Consider the following 11,054-nt stretch of genomic DNA (forward strand, 5'->3'; position numbering starts at 1 on the left):
CTAAGAATGTGAGATGAAGGACAGACTATAATACTAGTTTGAGCCAAGCTTACTGGTCTGGGTGCACTTGTATATTGTGAATTTGCCGTGTTGGCACACGTATAACAGAACATGGCTCTGTACTTGGTTTGGTTGATTAAAACAAACTCAGTGGTTACTTCCCTTTAGTGAAGCTGAGATGTCAAAGCTTCCCTGGAATGACACAGAGGGAATCCAAAGGCTGAGGGAGATAGAATTGTTGGGTTACACATCTCATGTGACCTGCACACCGCGCCTCACCTCAAACTACATCCCCTGAGAGGGACAGCTGAAAACAAGCATTTAACATACCTCACAGTTTCTGGGGGTTAGAGATGGCTCAGCAGGGTGGTGCTGGCTCAGGGTCTGCAATCAAGACCTTAGATAATGCTGAGGCAACGGCTTGCCTGGGGCTGAAGGATCTGTTTCCAAGATAGCTCACCTGCCTCTTTTTTGGCAGGAGGCCTCAGTTTCTCACCACAGCCTCTCCATAGCAGTTTGAATGCCTTTACGTCATGGCAGCTGGCTTTCTCTAGAGCAAGTGACCCAAGAGAGAAAGAGTGAGGCAGAAAAGCCATGAGTTTACCCTCGCTGGTGTAGCTCATGGTTAGAACGTTGGCCCACACACCAAAGGATCATGGGTTCAATTCCCTGTCAAGGGCACATACCTGAGTTGCAGGTTTGATCCCCGGCCCCTGTCAGGGCGTGTGCAGGAGGCAACCAATCCATGTGTCTCCCTCACATGGATGTTTCTCTCTCTCCATCTCTCTCTCTCTCCATCCCCCACCCCATCCCCTTCCACTCTAAAAATCAACGGGAAAAAATATTCTTGGGTAAGGATTAACAACAACAACAACAAAAAATTAAAAAAAGAAAAATAAAAGCCACAAGTTCATGGCCTAGCCTCAGAAGTGAGGTTGTATTCTATTGATCACACAGACCAACCAGGGCACAATGTTGGAGGGGACCACACAAGGGCGGGAATTGGGAACCACCCTGAAAGCTGTCCATTACAGCAATGCTGCCTTCCACCAATCAAATGTGTCACCTTCCTTCTCCAAGGACACTCTCCAGCTTCTGAGGTCCAGGCTCAGGGAGTCGGTTTGAGGTTAGGTTTTTCGAGATTTGGTTTACGAACCTTGGGGATATGTTGAAGTGATAGGCTAAGAAGTATGTGAAAAACTTTTCAGGTAAATGAATACTGTGCATTCTCCCCCAACACATGGCTCTAGTCGAACCATGGATCTGTTTGGAGACATAGATGACATTTCTTCAGAGAGTGATGAGGACAGTCCACTGCCTATCCCAGGACAGCCTGTTGTGAGTATGACCACTAATCTCAACTGGTCCCCCTGTTCAAAGCTAAGAAAACATTTCCAGAGGCTGATGGTCTCACGCTCTCCTGTGGAGAAGACGTGTGGATAGCTGAGCGGCATCTGAAACATCTGATGAATGGGTGACTCTTAGCTCTGCGGAGAATTTCTGGATATTATGGGGCAAAGAAGGAGCCGCTTAGAATGAGGTTGATGTCAGACTTTAGGGGCTACACTGTGTGTGTGTGAGGACTCAACATTTAAAAACTTTTTATTTAAAAGTTGGTCAAACTAGTGCCAAGAAGTTTGTGCTACTTGATATTCTTTGATTTAATAGTTACTTAGCCTTGAGGGGTTGCACCATTTCACACTTCTGTTGTTAAATGTCTTATGCAAACTTGGTAGACCAGCAAAATAGACTTCTTTTTTCTGGAAATGCAGGCTACCAACTCTTGTGTTTTTTGGGGTGTGTGAAATTTTAGGGAAAGGCCTGGAGGGGTTGCTGACTTATTTATCCCTAAACTGGGGTCTAAGTGTACTTCCGGCCAAACCTGCATCTGCCCAGTGTGAGAGAAGGGCTGGAGCATTTCCAGCGTCGCTCGAGCTCTCACATTCTGACTCTTCTCCAGGGTGCACGTGGACTGCCTCGGGCCCAGCGGGAGGAGGAGCCGCTTTCTGATGCCAGAATAGAAATAGAAACTCCCAATTTCAGATCTGATTTAGGAAATGAATTGTACTTTGTGAAGCTACCCAAATTTCTCAGCATAGAACCCAAGTAAGAGAACTGATTCAAGTTTTCTTTTTCTCAAGATATTGAATAAAAATATGTAGAATGTAAATTTTTTCTTCTTCTTTATCATGAGTTGGCTAATCACAAAGATGGGAGATTCTCATGTAACTGAAAAAACTCTCGTGTTCTGTGGTAGAGAAATGATTCTGTGGATTACTGGTGTGAGAGAGTTTCAATGCTAATAATTCTAGCGTTTTGGCACTTTTCTTATAAACAAACAGACATCACAGCTGATGGTGTTTCTCATTAGTATAAAGCTTAAAATTGAGAAAATGAAAGTGAGGAAGTTTTCTAGAGAAATCGCAAATGTCCAGTACGAAAGCCATTGTGAAGCTAGAAAAGACAGTGATCTTGGACAGCAAAATAGTGTTGACTGGTGTTATCCACAGAGGTGCACGGGTGCCCAACAATTAAACGTGACACTTTTCTTTAAACACATGAAAAGATGGATCCTGTGTCACCTGTATTTAGAAGACGTATTTTCTCAAATGAAGAAGACTGAATTATTAGTCACATTTGGATTTTATTTCATGTAATATGTTTTAAAGTCAAATTTCAAGAAAGTACAGTAATGTTCATATTTCCTTGAAGTTTTTACATGAAGTGATTTGCCTACTGTGATTTTTAAAAAACATTTTGGTGCATGTTATAAAGGTTATAATTTGTAGTATTTATCATATTCATTACTAAATATGGCTAATATGACATTAAAAAACAATTTTTAGACCTTTTGATCCTCAGTACTATGAAGATGAATTTGCAGATGAGAAAGTGCTTGATGAGGAAGATAGAACCAGGTTAAAATTAAAGGTACCAGTTCATTTTAATCCTTTTGTTTGTTTGTTTTAAGTTTTTCCTTTTTATAAAGTAAAATGCAGGGATAACAACTTGAAACTCGAGCTTATGAAATGATCTTTTATGTTTACTGTTCAATCAACAAATAACAGTGTAGAACAGGGAATTAAATGCCTTGTCAGAATATTTTTAGGGTAGAAGGTAAATCATCTTTTTAAAATCCCTGTAGAGTTGTCACTTTTCTAACCTTTTATTTGCAGTTGTAATTTTTTGACAGAAGTAAAGACAAAAATTCTTGAAAATTGTTGGCTACTTCCTTCAGGATAAATGATATGTAGCAAGGGCCATGGAACTGCCTGCACATTCATAGTGGGTAGATCCTGGCAACTCCCACAATAAGACTATATCAGGCCCTTTATGGAAATTCAGATTGTGCGTAAAGAGAGCCCTCGTCATAGGCAGTTCCTCTGGGGAAGGCCTGGGATGGCCAAGCACTCCCCTTGCCCTCACGGGAGCCCCATGCACTTCTCCAGGGGCGCCAGTGGTGGCTGTGAGCAGGATCCACTTTTATGCTACTGTTGTGACTTGGAGTTTCCCACCATGTGGGTAGGGTAAACAGGGACTAAAAAACAGGGCAAAACACAAGTCTCAAGTTTTAATTTGTTAATTACTTAATGGTTTATTCTTTAAAAATGTTATTTAATGGGATGCCCAGAGCTTTGTCTTACTCGGTGAATGGGGACTTTTTTAGTCCTTCCATTGGGTTTAAAGCCCTTCGGGTGGCCCTGCAGTAGGCGGAAGTCTCGGTTTTAAGTGCCCACCTCAGGTGGACCCAAAGCCTCATCCCCCCTCCCTTGGAGCTCTGGATGTGCTGATAACAACTCCATCCTGCGTAGTATTTGGCTTTTGCTTCCACTGCTATGAGCTGGGGCAGAGAAAAGATTTAAACAAAAGGTCTGGTTAATTTAACCAATAGCTCTAGGTATTTGTAGCAAGGGGGTTGCAGTGTGGCCCAATCAACTTTTTTTTTTTAAATCTTCATCAGAGGGTGTTTTTTCCATTGCTTTTCAGAGAGAATAGAAGGGAGAGATTGAGAGAAACAGATGTGAGAGAGAGACATCAACTGGTTGCCTCCTGCACTTACCCACCCTGACCGGGGCGGGGATGGAGCCTGCAACCCAGGTACGCGCCCTTGGCCGGAATCGAACCGGTATCGGTCAGTCCACAGGCCAGCACTCTAACCACTGAGCCAAACCCACCAGGGTGCAATCTGCTGTTTTGTGTAAGCCTATTCTGTCACTACCTATGAATTTTTGGCACATGACTATAAATCACTTGAGGGAAAAAGAACACGCAGTTCATCACACTGGGTGTCTAATGCCTGTGTGTTTTGAGCCAGGTAGAAAATACTATACGGTGGAGGGCACGCCGGGACAAAGAAGGAAAGGAAGTTAAAGAAAGCAACGCTCGGATGGTGAAGTGGTCAGATGGAAGGTGCGCATGATGCCTGAGGAGTACTGAAACACCCAGAGGGAGGCCTGGGAGGAGTGTGAAGTCTGTGTGGGACCTTATTTTGGTGTCATTATTCATTAAACCATGAGCAAATGCCAGGCCTTTGGCATTTCCTGGGAAAGTGGAGAGAAACCAATAGGGCTGCGGTCACAGTGCTGCGCTGCAGGGAGACTTTAGGAATGGACCCAGATGTGAGTAAATTCATGGTGTCCGCCTATTGAGGCGAGGCCTAATGTTAGCTCCCACGTGTGAGCTATTAGACATTGTACATTGATGTGTTCTGAAAAACTGTTCTAATGGAGTGTTAGAGGCTGGGGAAATGGCAGAACAACTCTGTTTCAAGTTGGCAGGATGGATTTCACCCCCTCTTGCTTTGGAAGGAGACAGGTTAGTTATTTACAGTGTCTGTTCTTAGGGATCAGGATGAGGGCAGGGCCCTCGGTTCACAGCATTTTCAGTGAAGCTGACAGGGTGGAATGGAAGCTGGAGGACTGGTTAACCAGCCACCCTAACAGCCGGCTGGTCTCTCATTTGCAGCATGTCCCTGCATTTAGGCAGCGAAGTGTTTGATGTCTACAAAGCCCCCCTGCAGGGCAACCACAGCCACCTGTTTGTTAGAGAGGACACTGGTCTGCAGGGACAAGCCATCTTTAAATCCAAGCTCACCTTCAGGTAACTGTTCACACTGATGTGATGTTATTTGCAGTTAAAGAGCAACAAGGGAGAGAGGTTATACAAAAAGCCCTACTCAGCCCTGATGACTTAATTTTGAGGTGCAGTTCACCAAGGACCATGGTCTGGTTCCCGTGATATTTTTCACCTTTGCTGTAAGTTGCAGTTTCTCAGGGAGCCAGCTCATGCTCTCAGACCACCAGGAGACATCTGTATGAACCAGAAGACTGGTGTATTAATCCACCTTGATCAATGCACCTCGGAAGAGGCCTGGAAGACCTGTCTGTGCTGCTCTGCTGGTCAGCGTGTCCTTTCCCTTTACTGAAATTTACCTGGGACACTAACAGGTCATGAGAATGTTGGTGTGAAGGTGCAGTGGGGGGAAGGGAAGAGCTAGATGGTGGGACAGGCTCAGTGCTGTGCATGTCTGTGCTTCGGCCCCAAGGAGGTACGTGGCCTTGGCCAGAATTGAACCCAGGACCCTTCAGTCCGTGGGCTGACGCTCTAACCACTGAGCAAAACTGGACAGGGTGAGAAGTGGACACTTTAAAGAATGTAATGGTGCACAGGCTTTTCTTAGGGGGACATGGAAAAGTTCTAAAATCAGACTGCAGTAGTAGCTGCACAACTTTGAAAATTAAAAAATTGTTTAATCATATATCAAAATGGGTGAATTTTATGGTATTTAAGTTATACTCAATGCATCTGTTGCTCTGGATTTAAATTAAAAAAATTTTTTTTTTTTTTATTGTTGACAGTATAACAGATGTCCCCCCTTTGCCCCCCTCCTCCCAGCCCCTACTCTACCCCAGGCCTTCACCGCACTAATGTCTGTGTCCATGGGTTATGCCTGTATGCATATAAGTTCTTTAGTTAATCTCTTTCCACCCTCCCACCCCCCTCCTCTGAGATCTGTCAGTCTGTTCCAGGCATCCATGCCTCGGGACCTATTTTGTTCGTCAGTTTATTTTGTGCTGTTTTAAAGACTGTAAAGCGTGGCTCTGAGGTTGTGCTTCACGTCTGACTGTGTAAGCTTGAGGAGTTGTCTCAATCTCACAAATTTTTAGTTTCCTTATCTGTAAAATGGAAATATCTGCCACACAGGGATGTGGTATCAGTTAAGTCAAATAATACATAAAAAATCATGTAGTGTAGAGACCTGGCACACTAGATGTTGCTCATATCCAGCCTCCTAATGGTCTCCTCTGGAGTCGCACCCTAAAAGACAAGGGTTCTACACGTGCTGCTTTCACTGCGCCGCACACTCCGCACTGGGACGGTGTTCACTGTCCGGCAGTTTCTCCCGCACGTCCCTTCTCACAGCCGTGGCCTCCTTCAGGGGCTCTCTCCTGAGGACTGTCCTTTCTCCTCTCTGATGTACTTAAAACCTGCCTTCCTCTAGTCGGGAACGCAGCGCCGTCTGCACCAGGGCCTCCTGCCCCATATGGTCCCGAGCTGTCATCAGCCCCTGCGCCACTGTGACCTGCCTCCTTGCTTTGAACCTTCCTTCAATTTCTTTCAGATGGAGGGACTCCTCTTTAGTTCTTAAGTTGTGCCTCCCAGCCTTGGCGCCTCCCTCTCGGAACTGAGGTTTCACATCCCTTCTCCCCTATGATTGCAGTCGGGGTTTTCTTTGTAAAAGCCCTGACCTGCCACAGGCCCCTCCTCTTTCCATTCCACTCCTACTTCACCCCATCGTGCTCCCCAAGGGGCAGGCGGAGGGAGGAACTTCCTGGGGAGCCAGAGAATGAGGGGTTCAGAAGCCGGAGGACCCGTGGCCCCACCTCCTGCTCTGCTCAGGGGGAGGTGGTCACGGCCCACTGCTATTTGTGCCGTGACTGCCCCTAATGTTCTAGTAAGCAGACATTTTTGTTCATTTCCTGCAGACCTCACTCTACAGACTATGCCACACATAAAAAGATGACCCTGCCACTTGCTGACAGATGCTCAAGGACACAGAAGATTAGGATCTTACCCATAGCTGGTCGTGATCCTGAATGCCAGCGCTCGGAGAAGATCAAGGTATGTTGGCTAAGTTTTATCCTGGGATTTTGGGGTATTAAGAGCTGTGCTTCCCAGAATATTGATTTATCATTTTTTATTGCCACAGCCAATGTACCTCCTGTGGTTATCAGGGAGCCAGCTTAACCTCCTACACGTGTGGTTAACCATAGTAATGCCAGTCGCCATGGGTGAGACAGAGCAAACCACACTCAGGTGCTCTCTCTCCAACCTGTGAGATTTGAGACAAAAACTGAGAATTTTTAAAAAAATGTAGCCTTTGGCAGATATCACAAAATTGTGTTAGCCAGATAAGAAGTGGTATAGGAAGGTCAAAAGGACATTCCTGACTCATCTGACACCAGCCCTGCCTTGCGAACCCCAACACGCGGAATGCCGGGCCGGTGGGAGGGGATGAAGGCTCTACTTTGGGGCTCAGGGACCCTGCCCTACCTGCACCTTCCCATCCTGTCGTCAGGAGCGGAGGGGCCCAGACAGGAATACCTGGGCACTGTGGAGGTTTGGTGGAGCCTGGGCGAGTCAGGTGTCTGTCTCAGGTGAACAGCAGCAGCCTCCCTCAGGCGTCCACGGGGCACGAATGGCATTGCTCAGGCTGGTCGCTGCTCTGGGCTCTGCCTGGCAGCACAGGGGACGTTGTGGCTGCCAAGGCTGTGCCTGTGCCAGTTCTGATCAGATGGTGAGTGTGAGGGGCCTTCTGCCTCTTCCCCCTTGTGTGGCCTTCACACCTTAGAACTAAGCAAGGCGATCACTGTGTGTGGCAGCAGGTGTGGCTGGGCGAGACCTGGACTCTGAAGGCAGGAAATAAGTGTTACCCTGGGCCAGGCATTACATGTTCTTTACAGTAAAAATAGTTTCAAGGGGGCACTAAACTAGATCTTTTTTTTTTTTAAGTTCAGTGGTTTATTTGCTTCTCTACAGAAAGAAGAACAACGTTTGAGGGCTTCTACTCGCCAGGGGACAATCTGTCTTCGGGAGAAGCGGAACCGGCAGGGGCCGAGTGTCCCCTACCCGGTGTCCAGTAGCGACAGCGAGGAGGAGGAAGGTGAGGGGTAAAAACCGGTACCAAGGGGAACTTGGAGGTGAGTGGGTGTGGCGGTAACGTCTCACCTCCGAGCCACAGCACCTGCTGCTCTGGTGGGCTTATTACCCTACCTGCTGTTACTGTAACAGTACAAAGGTATTTTGTTTTATTACTTTATTTTGCTTTGGTTAGGACCACTTTCCCACAGAAAAGCTAAGCTGGGAAACTAAAGCAAAATAAAGAAAATCAAATAATTCTGTCCTATGGAGAAAAGTATGAAACAGGCAGTTTGCCTGCTTGTGTAATTAAGGGCCCAATATTTAAACTTGGCAGTTTAAAAAAATATGTGCTTAAAGCCTCTTGGGTATTTAAGAGTGATCAGACAATCTCTCTGAGAACAAAACCTCCCAAATCTCAGTTATTTCAGCATGTCTGAGAGTCATACAGGGCTGAGTGAAAGTATGTTTACAGGTGTCCGTATGGAGGAAGATCTGTGGGTTATGGTTATTACAGCAGCTTTGTCAGTGGCACAGCGCCCGCAGGTCCAGCCCGTGAGAGCTCAGACTGCCGGCCTTTAGTTACACATCCTGTAGTCTACTTGCTATGCTCCAGCACGCTTTGGCACAGAGTTCTTACCCACTTTTGTCCATCTCTGTATATATCTTCTCATCAAAACTATAAAAAAAAATGTTGGCTCCTCAAGGGAAAACGTACAGTGGGAAGTAACAGTATTCAGCAGAGAAAAATTCAGCAATCAGTGGGTCGTATCGTGGAGGGTCAGTCTCATGTCTGTAGTTCCTTTGCTTTCAGAGGAACAGGCCAGAATCTATCTGTCAGACAGCGATGAAGGATCAGAAGAAGTCAAGTCTCAAGGATCACCGAGACCAAAGCCACTCAGCAGTGATGAGGTAAAAGCACATTTATTCAATTCTAAAGGGTCTACCCCGTATCCAGGATCCAGCTTCTAGAGAGGGGCTCACAGCTCAGGAGCACAACATGTGCCCACACACTTGCTTCTCAGTGAGATGGAAAGACCTGGAAGAAAGGCTCAGGGCCCTTGGACACCAACTCTTGTCTGGAGAACTGGGAATAGTTCAGTGTGGGCGAGCTGGGTGTCTACCATGTTCATCGTGGTAACTGGGTGTCTTGGGTATAATGGTAGTAGAGGGTTATTTCATTTCCATGTTAAAATATTTTTCCTTTATTTCCTTTTCCATATATAAGATCCCAAGTGGAAAAACATTTTAAGTCTCAACTATACAAGTGAATCACTACGTTACTGCCCATGAGCCATATTGATTCCATGTGTTCTGAACACTTAACATGCTACATTCTTGGCTCTAGAGATAAAGATAGGAGTAAACATCGCAGTGACAGAAATGTTCAATTGAACGTTGGTCACTTGTATACGGGAAGCATTTTCACTCATTCATATAAAAATATATATTTAAAACTTTAAATGCACATAAAACACCAGCAGTCCTTAAAAAAAATCAGTAAGCTTTAAAATACTGAATTTTAGAGAGAGTGAACTTCTAAGGAAGCAGAGGAATGTGTCTCAAGTATAATACGGTAGAGACCCTACCCAGCAGAGCGGGAAGGAAGTTTCTGCGCCCTGACCGCCTCCAGGGAACACCTGACCTGCTAGAGACAGTCTCTGTACACAGGTGGCGCCTGAGGGGGGTCAGGTTCTAATGTGAAGGCTGGTGCTCCTCTGTCAGCTCTGAACTACTTTCAACAAAATTTCCAGGAAATGTTTGATATTGAATTTTACCTCTCATCATATTTTTCAGGAGGTGGTCCCTCCAGAAACAGGAAAGCAGGAGGTGAAGAGAAAGCAGATGACAGACTCATAAAACGTGCACTCACTGCCTGTATTGTTTTCAAGTTTGTTTTAAAACAATAATGAAATGCCTTGTTTTAAGCAATGAATTGAGTTGTTTTTGCATAACCCCAGTTGTGAATAAAAATGTTCAGAAGTGCCCGGCCAGTGTGGCCTAGTGGTTGAGCATTGACCAGGAGGTCAAGGTTGGATTCCCAGTCAGGGCGCATGCCCGCGTTGAGGGCTCGATCCCCAGTAGGGGTCGTGCAGGAGGCAGCTAATCAATGTCTCTCATTATTGATGTTTCTATCTCTCTCTCTCTGAAATTAATAAAAACATAGTTTTAAAAAATGTTAAGAAACAAGTCTGTGACTAGAAAATCCATTCCGTAACTGTTTGCTCTGATCTTAGGTTTTTGTGCCCTCCTGCCCTTCTGCCTCACCTGTCCCCTGGTGGGGCCCAAAGGTGAGCTTGGGTTTAGCTCCAGTATCGCCTCCTCTGGGATGTCTTGATCCACCTGGCTGGGTCCAGGCTCCTCCTGTGCTGTCATCTCTGTTGGCATGGCACTAACTCCATTGACCACATCCTCCTGTGACCTTTAAAGAGCAGGTATAGTATGGGGGGCTCACTGGACACTGGGTGCTTTGCCAGATGCTATACGGGCCTTACCAATTCTAATCCTCAGAACAACTTGAAGGGCAGGGGCTGTTATTCCCATTTTACAGATGTGGAAGCCGAGGTTTAAAGAACTTGAGACTGCTGTTCAAAGCTTTTTTCTTCCCAAGTAAAGAAAAATCAGCATATTTGAGACAAAGAGTCAGGATCTTCTATGCAAAACCACGAGACCGAGCAGGTACATTGGTGATCTAATGGAGAAAGACACCCTAAATACCTACTTGAGATAAACAGCCACCGTATGTTTAAAGAAAAGAGCACTGGGAAACAAAACACTAGATTTAACTTCTAACTTTGTGACTGGCGCAGTAGCTGGAAAGTAATAGGTACCTAATGAATAATGACTGAATGAACAAACCTTTGGTAATATCTTGGGCAAGTTACTTCTCTGAGGTCAGTTTCCTTAAATCAGTG

General features: G+C 45.6%; 1 protein-coding gene across 1 annotated transcript; it reads left to right on the plus strand.

Moving 5' to 3' along the window:
• The first annotated feature begins 1,257 nt into the window (after window positions 1–1,257).
• Window positions 1,258–10,084, plus strand: LOC107546538 (RNA polymerase-associated protein LEO1-like). The gene is made up of 9 exons (XM_087821411.1): window positions 1,258–1,338; window positions 1,961–2,106; window positions 2,847–2,931; window positions 4,316–4,410; window positions 4,966–5,100; window positions 6,987–7,122; window positions 8,041–8,164; window positions 8,954–9,051; window positions 9,940–10,084. Exons 1-9 carry the CDS (start codon window positions 1,258–1,260, stop codon window positions 9,997–9,999), a joined length of 960 nt encoding a protein of 319 aa, XP_087677537.1. The 3' UTR covers window positions 10,000–10,084.
• Window positions 10,085–11,054: the final 970 nt, after the last annotated feature.

Source organism: Miniopterus natalensis, chromosome 1 (genome assembly GCF_054644295.1).
Source record: "Miniopterus natalensis isolate mMinNat1 chromosome 1, mMinNat1.hap1, whole genome shotgun sequence".
In the NCBI taxonomy this organism is placed as follows: domain Eukaryota; kingdom Metazoa; phylum Chordata; class Mammalia; order Chiroptera; family Miniopteridae; genus Miniopterus; species Miniopterus natalensis.

Bases quoted from the DNA above. Each gene is read 5' to 3' on its own strand.
- LOC107546538 (XM_087821411.1), top strand. From the start codon at position 1,258: ATGGATCTGTTTGGAGACATAGATGACATTTCTTCAGAGAGTGATGAG. The intron at 1,339-1,960 runs GTGAGTATGACC...ACTCTTCTCCAG, and splicing joins CTATCCCAGGACAGCCTGTT to GGTGCACGTGGACTGCCTCG. The intron at 2,932-4,315 runs GTACCAGTTCAT...GTTTTGAGCCAG, and splicing joins GAACCAGGTTAAAATTAAAG to GTAGAAAATACTATACGGTG.